Genomic DNA, 17,358 nt, shown 5'->3' with positions numbered 1-17,358 from the left:
CTCCACTGCTTTGTACAGTAGAAGCCATTTTATGGCTCAATAGGCTGTATCTTAACAGAACACACATCCCCGAGGGGTGTTAGGGGTCTTTTAGCCCAACAGTATTTGTTTCCAGAGAGTAAGTCATCTGTCTACCAAGTTTGGTTGAAATTGCTCCAGGCGTTCCAGAGTTATGCTGGAGAAAACACCCACACGGACACACACACTAATCTATTTCCTAATTGAAGGTGTGTCTGTTATCATCTACCTATCATTCATTTATCATCTATGTGTTTATTATCCATCCATCCCATCCATCCATGCATCTATTTCTCCATCTATGATCTCTATCTATCTATCTATCTATCTATCTATCTATCTATCTATCTATCTATCTATCTATCTATCTATCTATCTATCTCCATCTCCATCTCCATCTCCATCCATCCATCTATACCTCTTTTTGTCTGTCTTCATCCATCATCTCTCTATCTATCTAGTTCTTTCATCTATCTCCATCCATGATCTATTTCTTTCTTTCTTTCTATCTCTCTATCTCTCTACCTACCTACCTACCTACCTACCTACCTCCTCCATCCATCCATCCATCCATCCATCCATCCATCCATCCATCCATCTCTTTCTGTCTGTCTTCATCCATCATCTCTCTCTCTATATATTTATCGATCTATTTCTTTCATCTATCTCCATGATCTATTTCTATCTATCATCTATCTATCTATCTATCTATCTATCTATCTATCTATCTATCTCCATCCATCCATCCATCCATCCATCCATCCATCCATCCATCCATCCACCTCTTTCTGTCTGTCTTCATCCATCCATCCATCCATCCATCCATCCATCCATCCATCCATCCATCCATCCATCCATCTATCTATCTATCTATCTATCTATCTCCATCCATATCTATCTATCTATCTATCTATCTATCTATCTATCTATCTATCTATCTATCTATCTATCTATCTATCTATCTATCTATCTATCTAATCAATCTATCTATCTATCTATCTATCTATCTATCTATCTATCTATCTATCTTTATCCATCCATCCATCTCTTTCTGTCTCATCTCCATCCATCATATATCCATCCATCCATCCCAAGGAAAGGGCATGAAATCACACAGAGCTGAGCAGAGGAAAATTCCCAGGCAGCCTTTCTGCTCTCCGCAATGTCCACCAGGTCAGCTGTAGGCCCGCTGGATGAGGAAGGAACTGAGGTGTCTGGCTTTATTCCCCTCAGGTACCCTGATGCCACCCCAGAGGAGCTGCAAGCCATGGACAACGTTTGCATCATCTGCCGGGAGGAGATGGTGATGGGTGCGAAACGCCTGCCATGCAATCACATATTCCATACCAGGTGGGGGAGGGGGGGTGTTTTTTTTTTAAATAGAAAAGCCGAGTGAATCTGGATGCACTTGAAAGCTTGATTTGTCTGCAGGAGTGTGTGGCAGAGAAGAGAGGGAGGGAGGAGAAGAGAGAAAGAGAAAATTAAGAGATAGGGAGGGGAAAGGAGGGAGAGAAGAAGAGGAGAGAGAAAAGAAGAGAAAATAGAAAGAGAGAAAAGGAAAAAAAGAAGAAAGACAGGAGAGAAAAGGAGGCAGAAGGAGAGAGAGAAGAGGGAGGGATAGAGGGAGGGAGGAGAGAGAAAATGAGAGATTGGGGAGGAAGGGAGAGAAGAGAAAAGAAAAGGAAATAGAACGAAAGAGAAAATGAAAAGGGGGAGAAGAGGAGAAAGAGGGAGAGAAAAGGAAATAGAACGAGAGAAAAGAAGAGAATGAAAGAGGGAGAAAAGGAGAAAGACAAAGAGAGAAGGGGGAGGGAGATAATGAGAAAGAAGAATGAGAGAAAAGGAGAAAGACAGAAGGAGAGAGAATGAGAGAGAGAAAAGGAGAAAGACAGAAGGAGAGAGAAGAGAGGGAGGTAGGAGGGAGAAAATGATAGATGGAGGGAAGGAGTGGAGAGAAAAGGAGAGAGAAAAATAGAACAAGAGAGAGAGAAAAGGAGAAAGAAAGAAGGAGAGATAGAGAAAAGGAGAGAGAATGAGAGAGAAAGAGAAGGAGAGAGAAAGAGAAGGAGAGGCATAGAGGAAAAGGAGAAAGGAGGAGAATGAGAGAAAAGGAGAAAGACAGAAGGAGAGAGAGAAGAGAGGGAGGGAAGAGAGAAAAGGAGAGATGGAGGGAAGGAGTGGAGAGAGAAAAGGAGAGAGAAAAATAGAACAAGAGAGAGAAAAAAGAGGAGAGACAGAGAAAAGGAGAAAGAAGGAGAGAAAAGGAGAAAGACAGGAGAGAGAAAGAGAAGGAGAGAGAACGAGAGGCAGAGAGAGGAAAAGGAGAAAGGAGGAGAATGAGAGAGGAGAGAAAAGGAGAAAAAAGAAAGAGAGAAGGAGAGAGAGGGAGAGAAGGACCTGGAAGGCAGTTTGGAACTCACCCATTAGAACTGCAAGGGCTTCTTCATCTCCTTCAGCTGCCTCCGATCCTGGTTTCAGCGCCAGCAGACCTGCCCCACCTGCCGGATGGACGTCCTGCGCGCCTCCCTGCCCACCCAGTCGCAGCCGCCCCCCGAGCAGCCGGAAGGAGGGCAGCATCCGCCCCCCCATCAGGCCCCCTTGATGCCTCAGCCGCCCAACTGTGAGTCCCACTTCATCAGCTGTTGCTACGACTAATTAATCTTTCTCACCTATATCCTCTTTAAAGGGGGGGGGGGCGCAGATTTCGACTCTCAACATTTCCCAGACAGTCCCTACAACAACTCTGTGGGGTAGGCTGGGGTGAGAGAGAGGGACTGGCCCAAAGTCACCCAGCCTAAGGCGGAACTGGAACTCTCTGTCTCCTGGTGATTGGCCCAAAGTCACCCAGCTGGCTTTCCAGCCTAAAACGGGACTAGAACTCTCTGTCTCCTGGCGATTGGCCCAAAGTTCCCTAGCTGGCTTTCCAGCCTAAGATGGGACTAGAACTCTCTGTCTCCTGGTGATTGGCCCAAAGTCATCCAGCTGGCTTTCCAGCCTAAAATGGGACTAGAATTCTCTGTCTCCTGGCGATTGGCCCAAAGTTCCCTAGCTGGCTTCCCAGCCTAAGGCGGAATTGGAACTCTCTGTCTCCTGGTGATTGGCCCAAAGTCACCCAGCTGGCTTTCCAGCCTAAGATGGGACTAGAACTCACAGTCTCCTGGTGATTGGCCCAAAGTCACCCAGCTGGCTTTCCAGCCTAAGATGGGACTAGAACTCTCTGTCTCCTGGTGATTGGCCCAAAGTCATCCAGCTGGCTTTCCAGCCTAAAATGGGACTAGAATTCTCTGTCTCCTGGCGATTGGCCCAAAGTTCCCTAGCTGGCTTCCCAGCCTAAGGCGGAATTGGAACTCTCTGTCTCCTGGTGATTGGCCCAAAATCACCCAGCTGGCTTTCCAGCCTAAGATGGGACTAGAACTCACAGTCTCCTGGTGATTGGCCCAAAGTCACCCAGCTGGCTTTCCAGCCTAAGATGGGACTAGAACTCTCTGTCTCCTGGTGATTGGCCCAAAGTCCCATAGCTGGATTTCCTACTAAGGCGGGACTAGAACTCTCAGCGTCCTAGTGATTGGCCCAAAGTCACCCAGCCTCCTTCCATGCCTAAGAGGCGGAACTAGAACTCTCTGTCTCCTGGCGATTGTCCCCTAGTCAGCCAGGTACCTTTTGTGCCTAATGTGAGACTAGAACTCGCAGTCTGTAGTCTGGTTCTTCATCTTTTCACCTGCATTTGTCTTCACTGTCTCGCAGGTACGATTCAGATCGGGCTTTTCTGATTCAGAAAAGGGGGCTAGGGATAATTTTAAATAATGGCAAATTGAAGTTCTTGGATGGCTGGGATGATCCAGTTCTCTTAGAACCAAGGTGGGAAACGATGGCCCTTTTATGACTTGTGGATTTCAACTCCCAGAATGTTCTGACCGAGGCTTCCCAAAAGCATGAAGCCAACTCCTCGTCCCGACAAAAACCCCTTTTATTAATTGACGGTGAATTCTGCTCCTTCACATCCAGCAAAGTCTTTCCAGGGAGGATTTACGGTCACAGACCTTATCTGGCTTGGAGAGCTGCCGGGCTGATCTCTGCAGAACTTGGCCAGGAATCTCGAAGAGCCACAAACCAATGAAGCAAACTAATTGTCTCCTGCAAACTCCACTCCCCTTTTGCTCCTCTTTTATTCCCTATGGGAGGGGCCATTCACTGTCCACCTGTCGCCTTACTCCCAAGTCGACCCCTGTTCTTTAGCTGTTCCCTTCGTCTGGCAGCTCTGCGCATGCGCACACTGGGAACAGGCTCCAGCTGTTCTTCTGCCTCACTGATGTCTGACTCTGAAGGCAGCTGATAACTGGCACACGGCCCTGTCCCCCTCTCTGCCTCCGACACAGAGCCCTCCTCAGAGCCTTCCCCAGACTCCGGGACTGGCCCAGGTTCCTCCCCAACCTCCTCACTGCCTGAATCTGCCGCCAGCTCTGCTGGTGAGCCAGAACACAGAATTCCTGAGGCAGCCATGCTGGCTGAGGAATTCTGGGAGTTGCAGTCCACAAGTCATAAAAGGGCCATTGTTCTCCAGCGCTTATCTTAGAAGCAGCGTTGATGCCCTTCTTCTCTTCCTCCAGTCCCTCAAGGCCTGCTGCCTCCGTTTCCCCCCGGGATGTTCCCTCTGTGGCCACCCATGGCTCCCTTCCCTCCAGTGCCGGGCGCCCAGCCCCCCAACAATGCCGACGGTGCCGCGGCGGCTGCGTCCTCCCCGCCAGGATCCCAAGGGGCAGGTGAGACACCCCCCCACAGTCGGCTGTTCCACTGGGGAGCCACCCAAGGGGGGTCTTAACAGGGCTGCGTTTCCTCAACAGGCGCCCCCAGGCCCACCGGGGATTCGGCCACCACGTCGGACGCCACGACCTCCGCAGGGACCGCCGTGCCGGGTTTCCCCTTCCCTCCTTGGATGGGGATGCCGTTCCCCCCTCTCTTTGGTACGTTCCAAGGGTGCCTGGGCGTGGCTTCCCGCAAAGGGGTGGAGAGATCGGTGGTCATTTTTTTTCTGTCGGCGGCTTCTGATTGCCCGGTTTGCTGCCCTCGGGGGGGGGGGGGGAATTGAGGGGCTGTTTTTTTTTTTTTTGTGGGGGGCGAGTCCTTCTCTGCCATGTCCCCCTCCTCTCCTTGCTTTAGGCTTCCCTCCGATGCCGGTTCCCCCCTCGGGATTTGCAGGGCTGACTGAGGAGGAGTTGCGGGCCATGGAAGGCCACGAACGGCAACACTTGGAAGCCCGGCTGCAATGCCTACAGAATATCCACACCCTCCTGGACGCCGCCATGCTCCAGATCAACCAGTATCTGACTGTGCTGGCCACGATTGGGTGAGTTTCTTTCTCCTCTTCCTTTCCCTTTGTCTCTTTCTGTGTTTCCCCCCCTCCCTTCCTCTCTTTTTTTCCCTTCCCTTCCCTCTCACACATGTCCTCCCTCTTTCTTTCTTTCTTTCTCTCTTTCTTTCTTTCTTTCTTTCTTTCTCCCTTCCTTTCTTTCTCCCTTCCTTTCTTCCTCCCTCCCTCCCTCCCTTTCTCTCTCTCTCTCTCTCTCTCTTTCCCTATTTCTCTTTCTTTCTCTCTTAAGTTTACTTTGTCATTTTACCTCATGCAATGAAATTAAATGCCATCTTCAATGTACATTATAACTATAAAAATAAAATACAAACACACATCATTCAGATTCTATACAATTAAATTGAAACACGATGTTGCCTTCTCTTTCTCTCTTTCACTTTCTTTTTTCCTTCCTTCCTTCCTTCCTCCCTCTCTCCCTCCCTCCCTCCTTAAATTCCTATTCTGCCCATCACACTTGTGTGATTCTGGACAGTTTGCAAACACATTCTCCTCCACCCATTGGGTTGCTGTGTCTCTTGTACAGGATGCCTCGAGCTGCCCCAACGCCCCCCAGTGCTTCTGCCCCTTCGATGGCCCCTCCCGAGACCCCGGCTAGCCCTGAATCGAATTCCAGCGAAGCCACCACCTCCACCTCCCAGCCGGCAGACAGCACCTCTTCACCAGGTAGCCTCATCTGAATTCAGGCGGGTGGTGACAAGGGGGGGGGGGAGCTTGAAAAGTAGGGGGGTCTGGAGTAGAAGCCCCAGCGTTCCTTCCAGTACGGGGAGTCCTCGACTTGTGGCTAGTATTGAGCCTCCAATTCCCGTTGCTAAGTGAGATGGTTGTGAAGTGAGTTTTGCCCCATTTTACGACCTTTCTTGCCACAGCCGCTAAGTGAATTGGTGCAGTTGTTAAGTTAGTCATCCGATTGGTAAGCAAACCGGGCTTTTCCCCGTTGACTTTGCTGGCCGGAAGGTCGCAAAAGGGGATCCCACGACCCCCGAGAGGCTCTGCGACCGTCGTAAACATGAGCCAGTTGCCAAGCGTATGAATTTGGATCGCATGACCATGGGGATGCTGCAACGGTCATTAAGTGTGAAAAACGGTCTTCTTCAGTGCCGTTGTAACTTCAAACGGTCACCAAACAAAGGGTTGTAAGTGTCCGCGTTCGAAATATTATCCAAAATTAAATCAGAGTCCAAGGCAAAGCATTGCTCTAAGTTCCAGTTTATGAAGAGAGACATGTTGGCACATCTGTGGAAAACCCGAATCTGAAAGCTTCCCGGTTTTCCCCACCCAGTTGAAAGTTCATGATCTTTTTTTTTTCAATATTTTTTTATTATTTTTACATTTTAAACAATGCATATGAGCCGAGGTGGCGCAGTGGTTAAATGCAGCACTGCAGGCTACTTCAGCTGACTACAGTTCTGCAGTTCGGCTGTTCAAATCTCACCGGCTCAAAGGTTGACTCAGCCTTCCATCCTTCCGAGGTGGGTAAAGTGAGGACCCAGACTGTGGGGGCGATATGCTAACTCTGTAAACCGCTTAGAGAGGGCTGAAAGCCCTATGAAGCGGTATATAAGTCTAACTGCTATTGCTATTGCTAATGCATCATCTTGCCCCCCACACCTACAAGTCCATCCCATGGTCCAATCTCCCACTGCCACGCTGGCAGTTCCACCCATCCATTCCGGTCAGGTGCAGAGGTGCAAAGACAAAGGATGACCTTGGCTTTCTAGAAAGAATGTTGTTATGGCTACATCGCATCTAACTCCATACAATCCCCACCTCCCAATTACCCCACAGCATAGTAAAATAACAGAGAATGTGGCAGGCCAAAGGTCCTAACAGGAATATGACTGCAGGCCTGACAGTAAGTTGAGAACTACCTGTACACGGGCGTTTCTCAACCTTTGGCAACCGTCAAGGTGTGTGGACTTCAACTCCCAGAATCCCAGTGTGCATTTGCAGGACAGTGGCAGCATCTCATGGTCAGTCGGACAGTGAGGAGGTTGCGGAGGAACCTGGGCCAGTCCTGGAGTCTGGGGAAGGCTCTGAGGAGGGCTCTGTGTCGGAGGCAGAAAGGGGGCCAGGGCCGCATGCCAGTTCTCAGCTGCCTTCGGAGTCAGACATCAGTGGGGCAGAAGAACAGCTGGAGCCTCTTCCCAGTATGCGCATGGGCAGAGCTGCCAGATGAAGGGAACAGTTAAAGAACAGGGGTCAACTTGGGAGTAAGGCCACAGGTTGACGATGAATGGAAATAAAAGAGGAGTGAAAGGGGAGTGGGGTTTGCAGGAGACAATTAGTTTGCTTCATTGGTTCGTGACTCTCCCAAGACCTCTTTGCAGAGATCGGCCTGGCAGCTCTCCAAGCCAGATAAGGTCTGTGACTATAAATCCTCCCTTGAAAGACTTTGCTGGATGTGAAGGAGCAGAATTCACAGTCAATTAATAAAAGGTTTTTTTGTCGGGACTAGGAGTTGGCTTCAGGCTCTCGAGAAGCCTCGGTCAGAACAGTAAAATCAGATCTGGTGCCATGACAACTCGCTCAGCAACCCCATCCCTTAGGGATTTGTAACTCCAGGCCCATTCTGGTCATAAGTTGAGGGCTTCCTGCTGCGCCGAAAGCAACTTTTAACAAATGCAACCAAGAAGGCGGGGGGGGGGGGGGGAACCAGGCACTTTTAAAACCTCTTTGTCAGAGCCCCCAAACCCCTCGTCGAATTATTCTTCCTTTCCTTGGCCTTTCCAGATACATCCCCAGACCAAGGAGAGGGGTCAACGCAGCCCTCCAGCCTCAACGGAGACCCTTCCTCCCCGGAAGAGCCCAACGCAGCCGAGCTGCGCAGACGCCGACTTCAGAAACTCGAACTGCCTTCTTCTGCCTCCCATTGAGCCAGAGCCGTGACTCCCTTGCCAGAACCGATGGACATTTTTTTTCCCCCTTTCTCTTTGCCCCACCCCAAAATAAAATGGGGGAAAAAAACCCCGGATCTAAGAAGACCCAAGCCCCCCCCTCCTCCTCCTCTTCCTCCTCCTCTTCATTGCGGCCGCAGAAACCAGAAGAAAACCCAGCTGTCTTTTAAACTCAGGCACCAAACGTGGACCATGATCAGTTCTACAGGACCTCCGTGGTGGTGGGGACAACAGGCCATGTTTTAATCACGGCTTTACACCTTTCCGAGGAATAATTTAGCGGTGTCTTCTACGATAACAGAGACCGCGCAGACTGGCCCTCGTGGCACCAGCCTAGCCTGCTGCCCGAGGTTTCAAAATCTCTTGCGTTTTTGACCCGGACGGAGCGTGAGCTCGCCGGAAACGGAGGTTGGAGGGCGAGGGTCTCATTTGGGGAGGGGGAGAAAGAGAGAGAGAGAGAGACGCTGTTTAAAAAACCGAGGTGGTTCTTAAGCTTTGAGAATTTCTCTTTAATTTGACAAGGGTAGAGGTATTTTTCGACAACCCTATTTTGGTCCTTGTGACTCCCCCCCCCCTTTTTTTTTTTCTTCCCTAAGCTGGACACCGCATTGCCCACCTGTAATGTTTTTGGCTGGGCCCTTCCTTAAGGGGAAGTAAGAAACGGTCTTTTTGCAAGAACGAAGGAGGAGCGGGACGGAGAATTTATATTTTTGTAAGGCGGGTGGGTAGGTGAGATGGATCTCTGGATCGTTTTTGGTCTTGCAGAAAGTTTTAGTCCTGTTCTCTTCGATCCCTCCCCCCCCCCCCCCAATACAGCCAGCCTGGTTGGGGTGGGGTGGGGTGGGGGTGCAGAGAACAGGGGGCATTGCACAGCTTTTGAACGAATGGGGGTGTTGCACAACTTTTTTTTTTCTCTCTCTCTGTCTCTCTCTATGGAGCTGAGCAATTTTGCACCGCAGTAAACCTGTGACTTGAATCTTTCCCCCCCCTCCCGTGCTTCGTTTTTTGGCTCGCTCTCAAAAAAAAAAAAGTTTTAAAAAAGAACATTTCTCAAGAAAATGGGAGCAAGGTGAGATCTGGGCTTCACCTCGTGTAGGAAACCGCTGGCATTGATGGGTCCCGGAAATTCGATTTTCCCCGCTTCTGATTTGCAGCCGTGTGGGTTTGTCGCCCCGAATTCTGAGCTCGGATATCTGGCCAGCAAGGAGAGAAATTGGGGGTCTTGGTTTGGGGTAGGGAAACCACACCCAAATCCTGGAGAGATTTGAGAGCATTTCCCCAGCAGGTTTTCAGCCTGATTTTTCTTTTCCTTCCTTCCTTCCTTCCTTCCTTCCTTCCTTCCTTCCTTCCTTCCTTCCTTCTTTCCTTTTATCCTTTCTTTTTTCTTCCTTTTTTCTTCCTTCCTTTTTTCTTCCTTTCTTCCTTCCTACCTACCTACCTTCCTTTTTTTTCTTCCTTTTTTCTTTCTCCTTCTTTCCTTTTTTCTTCTTTCCTTCCATCCTTTCTTTTTTTTCCTTCCTTTTTTCTTCCTTCCTACCTACCTACCTTCCTTTTTTCTTTCTTCCTTTTTTCTTTCTCCTTCCTTTTTTCTTTCTCCTTTCTTCCTTCCTTTTTTCTTCTTCCCTTCCATCCTTTTTTCTTCTTTCCTTCCATCCTTTCTTTTTTCTTTCTTCCTTCCTTTTTTCTTTTCCTTTTTTCTTCCTTCCTTCCTTCCTCCCTCCCTCCCTCCCTCCCTCCCTTTCTTTCTGAATGGGCTCAACCTGCTCTTTCTGGTTTTGCTGCTGTCTTTATTTATTTATTTATTTGCAAAGCTTTCTTGGCTTCTGCTGCTCCGCCTTGATATTGCTGAGATGATGTGATTCCGGGTCCTATGCCCATTTTAGTTTTGGTTCCTGGACAAAAATAGGCCTTTCCCAGAGGGTTTTTTTTTTGGGTGCTGGTGGTGGAGGATGAAGCATTTCCTAATGAGGTGTGATGGAAGGAAACACCTTTGATAAGAGAGGTGCCCATTGGGGGAAGGGGGGAGGGAGAGAATCCATCCCCTATTCTGATAAGTGGCTTCCCTTTGGGTTTTAGCCATGAAAAGGCTTGGAAGGATAGGAGAGGATAGAACAGGATGGGAAGGGAGAAGGGGAGGAAGGAAGGCAGTGGTGTATTAACCGTTTTGCAGATTAAGCACATGCTTAGGGCACCAGGCCCAAAGGAGGCACCACAAAGTTGAGAAAGAAAAAAAACGAAGATTTGTACAAAGGAAGGGAGGGTAGCAAGATTTGGCAGTGCTTAGGGCACCGGTGAGCCTTAATCCGCCACTGAAAGAAGGGCTAAGGGAAGGGAAAGGGAGGAAGGAAAGACTAAGGGAAAAAAAGGAAAGGAAAACAGGCAGGAAGGAATAAGAGGAAAGTAAAGAGAGGACTAAGGGAAAGGAAGGAAGGGAAGAAGGAAGGACTAAGGGAAGAGAAGGAAAGGAAAATGGAAGGATTAAGGGAAAAGAAAGGAAAGGGAGGGAGGAAGGAAGGACTAAGGAAAGGAAAGAATGGGGAAGGAATGACTAAAGGAAAAGAAGGAAAGGAAAATGGGAGGAAGGAAAGAATGGGAAGAAAGGGAGGACTAAGGGAAAAGGAAAGGAAAATGGGAGGAAGGGAGGACTAGGGAAAAAATGAAAGGAAATAGGAAGGAAGGATTAAGAGGAAAGGAAAGGGAGAACTAAGGGAAAGGAAGGAAGGGAAGAAGGAAGGACTAAAGGAAGAGAAGGAAAGGAAAATAGGAAGGATTAAGGAAAAAGGAAGGACTAGGAAAAAGAAGAACGGGAGGAAGGAAGGACTAAGGAAAGGAAAGAATGGCAGGAAGGAAGGACTAAAGGAAAGAATGGGAGGAAGGAAGAACTAAGGGAAAAGAAAAAGGGAAATGGAGGAAGGAAGGAAGGACTTAAGGGAGAGGAAAGGGATTGGAGGGCAGAGGGAAAGGAATGGATAGAAGGATAGACTTGAGATGAAGGTGGGATCAGATAAGAGAGAAGGAAAAGGAGGTCTGGATATAGGATAACCTCCCAGGGTCTTATTTTTCTTCCTTTGAACTCTAGGAATTCTAGACAACTGACCTCATGTTGAGGGATTCCCCTGGCATGGGATTTTTCTCCTTCCAGATGTTTGCTGCTGTTTGTACCACTCCCCCCCTCCCCACACACAGGGAAACAATCTCTGAATAACAGGCTCTTTTTTCTGCATAAGCAGCCTTCCTGCCAATGCATCTTCAGTAACTTTAGTATTTTTCCCTTTTTTTTTTTTTTAAGAAGCCTGCTGCTTTTTCTTCTGCATCCCTTCTGAAATACTGTCTTTAAAAAAACCAGACACTCCCTCCAGGAAGCAAAAACAGTCAAATATTTGTTATTTGTGTGCTGTTTGTTTGTCGTCCCCCCCTTTTTTCCCCCCTGAAGGGCTAACATGTTAACTTGGGTTAGTGAACAGAATTACTCTTTGGCGGTTAGATCTGGGGTCAGGACATTGGGGAGAAATGTCGATATCAATTTTAAAAAAGGCATATGCTCAAAAACCTCTGTCCATCTGTCCGAGGGTGGGAGCCCCGCTCGTAAAGCGAGACGGAGTCACACACCCTGGGCAGGGTGGGGTGAATTTGATCTGTTCTCCGGGCGGCCTGGGAAAGTAGCAGTAGAGACCAATTGTCCTTAAGACTGCAAGAAAATTCAAGGTAGCTGGATTGAGGCTTTTAAACGTCAGAGCAGCCTGGTGTGGAAAACATAAAGCATAAAGCATAAACCTAAATCTTAGCCTATTTAACCAGCATCTCATTAAATCGTCCCGAGTTTTGAAAGTTGTGTGCCAAAATGAACAAAAAGCAGGCACAGCCCCCAAGTCAATATTTTGAGAATTGCATGCTGGCTGGGGAATTCTGGGAGTTAAAAGCCACCCATCTTAAAGCATGATGCCCGGGGAATTCTGGGAGTTAAAAGCCCATCCGTCTTAAAGGATGCTGGCTGGGGAATTCTGGGAGTTAAAAGCCACCCATCTTAAAGCATGATGCCCAGGGAATTCTGGGAGTTAAAAGCCCATCCGTCTTAAAGGATACTGGCTGGGGAATTCTGGGAGTTAAAAGCCACCCATCCTAAAGCATGATGCCCGGGGAATTCTGGGAGTTAAAAGCCACCCATCTTAAAGGATGCTGGCTGGGGAATTCTGGGAGTTAAAAGCCCATCCGTCTTAAAGGATACTGGCTGGGAGATTCTGGGAGTTAAAAGCCACCCATCTTAAAGGATACTGGCTGGGAGATTCTGGGAGTTAAAAGCCACCCATCTTAAAGGATGCTGGCTGGGGAATTCTGGGAGTTAAAAGCCCATCCATCTTAAAGGATACTGGCTGGGAGATTCTGGGAGTTAAAAGCCACCCATCTTAAAGGATGCTGGCTGGGGAATTCTGGGAGTTAAAAGCCCATCCATCTTAAAGGATGCTGGCTGGGGAATTCTGGGAGTTAAAAGCCACCCATCTTAAAGCATAATGCCCAGGGAATTCTGGGAGTTAAAAGCCCATCTGTCTTAAAGGATACTGGCTGGGGAATTCTGGGAGTTAAAAGCCCATCCGTCTTAAAGGATACTGGCTGGGAGATTCTGGGAGTTAAAAGCCACCCATCTTAAAGGATGCTGGCTGGGGAATTCTGGGAGTTAAAAGCCCATCCATCTTAAAGGATACTGGCGGGGGAATTCTGGGATTGAAGCCCACCCCTCTTAAAGCACATTGGCTGGGGAATTCTGGGAGTGGAAGTCCACCCATCTTAAAGTTGCCAATATGGAATACCCTTCATCTATTCTACACCATGTCAAGTCTTCCCAATGCCGTATTTCTTGGAAAGCAAGGGCCCTCTGTTTTAGGCAAACTCGAATCTCACATTTGTCTGGAAAAAAATATGTGTTTGAGGGAAGGGAAAAAGAACCACAAGTTTTCCCCCCAATGAGGAAGTCAGTTTTAGTTCCAAACTAAAGCTGGCATTAAAAAAAAAAGAACCTTCAAAAATGTTTTATTTTCCCACAAGAAGGAAGTGCAATTGTTTAGGGAAGAAAATGCTTCTGGTTCTTCTTCAGCATCTTTTGAACTCCTATGTTACACATGGAGAGATAAATTTTAATTGAATGTGTACATTGCATTCCTTTGGGTCTCATAAGTTTCCATGGCAAATATAGACAGCCTACTAAAAAGCAGAGGCATCACCCTGTCAATCAAAAGTGCCTCTAGTCAAGGCTGTGGTTTCCCCAGTTGCAATGGACGGCTGTGAAGATTGGACCATAAGGAAGCCTGAGCGCCAAAGAATGGAGGCCTTTGAACTCTGGTGCTGGAGAAGACTCCTGCATTGAGTCCCTTGGACTGCAAGGCCATCCAACCGGTCAGTCCTAGAGGAGATCAACCCTGGCTGCTCTTTAGAAGGCCAGATCCTGAAGAGGGAACTCAAATGCTTTGGCCACCTGATGAGAAGGAAGAAGGACTCCCTGGAGAAGAGCCTCATGCTGGGAATGATGGAGGACAGAAGAAGAAGAAGGGGACTTCTACCCTTCTACCTACCTATCTGTCTATCTGCCTGCCTGCCTGCCTACCTACCTATCTCCTGAGAATCCCTTGGACTGCAAGGCCATCCAACCAGTCAGTCCTAGAGGAGATCCACCCTGGCTGCTCTTTAGAAGGCCAGATCCTGAAGAGGAAACTCAAAGACTTTGGCCACCTAATGAGAAGGAAGAAGGACTCCCTGGAGAAGAGCCTCATGCTGGGAACAATGGAGGGCAAAAGAAGAAGAAAAAGGGGACGGCAGAGAAGGAGGTGGCTGGCTGGAGTCAATGAAGCAGTTGGCCTAAGCTTCAATGGACTCCAGAGGATGGGAGAGGACAGGAAGGCCTGGAGGAACGTTGTCCAGGGGGTCGCGATGGGTCGGACACAACTTTGCAACTAACAACAAGAAGCTTCCATGACGGAAACTGGGCAGCCCAGCCTCGTCTACTAACTTGATCAGGGAGATGTCTCTCTTTTAAAAGCATCACTGCCTCCATTTTCTGGTTGCAAAGGGTAACGGCTATTTTTCTGGAGTGCGTTTTGTTTTCCACCTGGGCCAGCAAAAAAGGAGCAAGGCAGAAACTTTTTGAAGAAGAGATTGGACAACCATTTGTCTGAAATGGTATAGGGCTGTGATGGCGATGCTATGGCATTGCATGCCAGAGGGGGCACACAGAGCCTTCTCTATGGGCAGATGTGCCATTGCCAGCTTCCGGCCAGCTGGTCTTCACGGGGGGCTGGAGCGCCTGAAAAACAGCCAAAAAATACGGCTGTTTCTGGGCTCCCTTCAAGCTGTTTTTTGGATGGTTTTCAGGCCATTTTGGGGGGTCATTTTCATCGCCAGCAGAGGGCAGTATTGGCTTATAAAATAACACATCTGCCGTCTCCTTAGAACAGTGTTTCTCAACCTAGGCAACGTGAAGATGTCCGGACTTCAACTCCCAGAATTCCCCAGCCAGCATTTGCTGGCTGGGGAATTCTGGGAGTTGAAGTCCAGACATCTTCACGTTGCCAAGGTTGAGAAACACTGCCTTAGAACAAACGGTCGCGAATTTTTTATAAAAAGGCCTTTTTGTTCCTGCTGATTTCTTTGCAATTGTGGTGTTTTTTTGGCGCTACAAATCGCCCTGGGTTCTTTCTCGGTGGGGAAACAACGAACCAGCTTTTGACCAGCCCACCGAGGTAAGACTTGCTCCCCATCGTTATAGCTACCTACACCTGGACCTACACCTGGCGTTTAATTTCGTTGTACAAGGTGCAACGACTATAAAAAACTAAACTAAACTAGAAACTCTTTGCAAAAAAAAAAAACCAGTTTGTTGGCGTTTTTCATCCCCTTGATTTTATTCTCTGGTTTACCTCCGAGGAAACCACAGCGGATTTAAGCATGCAAGTGACTTTTGAAGGGTTGCAACAGAGGGCTGGGTGATCTCTCAGTCGGTCCTAAATCGAGGACTACCTGAATCTTTCCTATCAAGTAGGAAATATCCAGCAAGGTGTGTAGTAGGGCAATTGGGTTTGAATTTTGGCTCTCTGCCCCCCACCCCACAAGTATGTAGAATAGAATAACAGAGTTGGAAGGGGCCTTGGAGGTCTTCTAGTCCAACCCCCTGCCCAGGCAGGAAACAACGTCCCATTTCAGACAAATGGGTATCCAACATCTTCTTAAAAATGACCACTGTTGGAGCATTCACAACTTCTGGAGGCAAGTTGTTCCACTGGTTAATTGTTCTCATTGTCAGTAATAGGTTGCTTCTCTCCTTGATTAGTTTCCACCCATTGCTTCTTGTCCTGCACTCAGTTGCTTTGGAGAATAGCTTGACTGCCTCTTCTTTGTGGCAGCCCCTGAGATATTGGAAGACTTCTATCATGTCTCCCCTGGTCCTTCTTTTCATTAAACTAGACCTACCCAGTTCCTGCAACCGTTCTTCATATGTTTTAGCCTCCAGTCCCCTAATCCTCTTTGTTGCTCTTCTCTGCACTCTTTCCAGAGTCTCAACATCCTTTTTACATCGTGGCGACCAAAACTGGATGCAATATTCCAAGTGTGGCTCTTACTAAGGCCTTATCAAGCGGCATTAACATTTCACGTGATTTTAAAATTATTATTTGACTGGGATTGTTTTTGCAAACTGAAGCTTTTGTACGCACCCTTTTTTAAAATAATGGACTGACAGGTCATTTTTCATTCTTGCGGAAACACCACAAAAGTCCAAAGGCCACTGTTGTTAGAGCCGAGGTGGCGCAGTGGTTAAATGCAGCACTGCAGGCTACTTCAGCTGACTGCAGTTCTGCAGTTCGGCTGTTCAAATCTCACCGGCTCAGGGTTGACTCAGCCTTCCATCCTTCCGAGGTGGGTAAAATGAGGACCCGGATTGTTGTTGGGGGCAATATGCTGACTCTGTAAACTGCTTAGAGAGGGCTGAAAGCCCTATGAAGCGGTATATAAGTCTAACTGCTATTGCTATTGTGTGCGATAGCATTTGAATGAATTGTTCATTCAACAGATCCCTCCTCAGAGCCTTCCCCAGACTCCAGGACTGGCCCAGGTTCCTCCCCAACTTCCTCACTGTTTGAATCTGCTGCCAGCTTCACTGGCTGCTGGCGGGCCACAACAACAAGTAAAACTCCCCCGGGGGAGACTGGACTCACTTAACAACTGTGATTCACTTAAGAGCTGCAGTGATTCGCTTAACAGCCGTGGCAAGAAAAGAGGTCAAACTGGGCATGACTTGCTTAGCAGCTGCTTTGCTTAGCAATGAAAATTCTGATCCCAGTTCTGGTTGTAAATGGAGAATTAGCTTGGCGTCCAATCACGAGGAGTTCGGATACTTTCTTTTTTTAAAAAAAAAAAAACTTTGCAAATTCCTTTTTTTTTTATAAAGCCGGTAGATGGTGCTGTTTTGGAACAAGAAAACGAAGCTTTTTAAAAACAACAACAACCTGTGACTTTATTTGACCTTTGGAAATAAACACGACTAGTGCAAAACTCAAAAGTGAAACTGAGCACATGATAGGAAAATTCTCTTGCTTCCTTTTGTGAAAATCCGAAGGTTGGGGGCTCTTAAAGGAATTTCCCCAACCAGCTTCCCGGGAAAAGAGAGAAAGAGAAAGAAAAATAAGACAGAGACAGAGACAGAAACAAAGAGAGGGGGGAAGAGAGAAAGAGAGGAGAGAAAGAGAAAGAGAGAGGAGAAACAGAGAGAGAAAGAGAGAGAAAGAGAGAGAGGAGAGAGAGAAAGAGGGGGGAAGAGCGAGAGAGAAAGAGGAAAGAGAAAGAGAGAGAGCAAGGGAAAGAGAGAGGAGAGAAAGAGAGAAAGAGAGAGGAGAAAGAGAGAGAGAAAGAGACAAAGAGAAAGAGAGAGAGGAGAGAGAAAAAGGGGGGAAGAGCGAGAAAGAGAGAGGATACACACACACACACACAGAGCGACACACACACACACACACAGAGACATACACAGAGAGAGAAGGAGGGAGAGATTTTAAAAATAGGCATTTATTTGCCTTACAGCTGATTAAAACAAAATGGGAA

The 17,358-nt window shown here is 47.9% G+C and overlaps 1 protein-coding gene across 1 annotated transcript in view; it reads left to right on the top strand.

Moving 5' to 3' along the window:
• The window catches only part of SYVN1 (synoviolin 1), a 30,466-nt gene extending 21,205 nt beyond the window's left edge, over positions 1-9,261 (top strand). The window contains exons 10-16 of the mRNA XM_087705264.1: positions 1,252-1,368; positions 2,475-2,638; positions 4,626-4,778; positions 4,860-4,979; positions 5,176-5,362; positions 5,910-6,049; positions 8,117-9,261. Coding sequence (XP_087561390.1) covers positions 1,252-1,368; positions 2,475-2,638; positions 4,626-4,778; positions 4,860-4,979; positions 5,176-5,362; positions 5,910-6,049; positions 8,117-8,259 — 1,024 coding nt within the window. The 3' untranslated portion in view covers positions 8,260-9,261. The remainder of the gene's footprint in view (positions 1-1,251; positions 1,369-2,474; positions 2,639-4,625; positions 4,779-4,859; positions 4,980-5,175; positions 5,363-5,909; positions 6,050-8,116) is intronic.
• The last annotated feature ends 8,097 nt before the right edge of the window (positions 9,262-17,358 follow it).

This window comes from Thamnophis sirtalis, unplaced genomic scaffold, assembly GCF_051295495.1.
Source record: "Thamnophis sirtalis isolate CommonGarterSnake01/CBP01778 unplaced genomic scaffold, rThaSir2_p1.2 scaffold_2, whole genome shotgun sequence".
In the NCBI taxonomy this organism is placed as follows: domain Eukaryota; kingdom Metazoa; phylum Chordata; class Lepidosauria; order Squamata; family Natricidae; genus Thamnophis; species Thamnophis sirtalis.
Note: the sequence above shows the minus strand (reverse complement) of the source record. Positions and strands in the feature narration are given on the sequence as shown.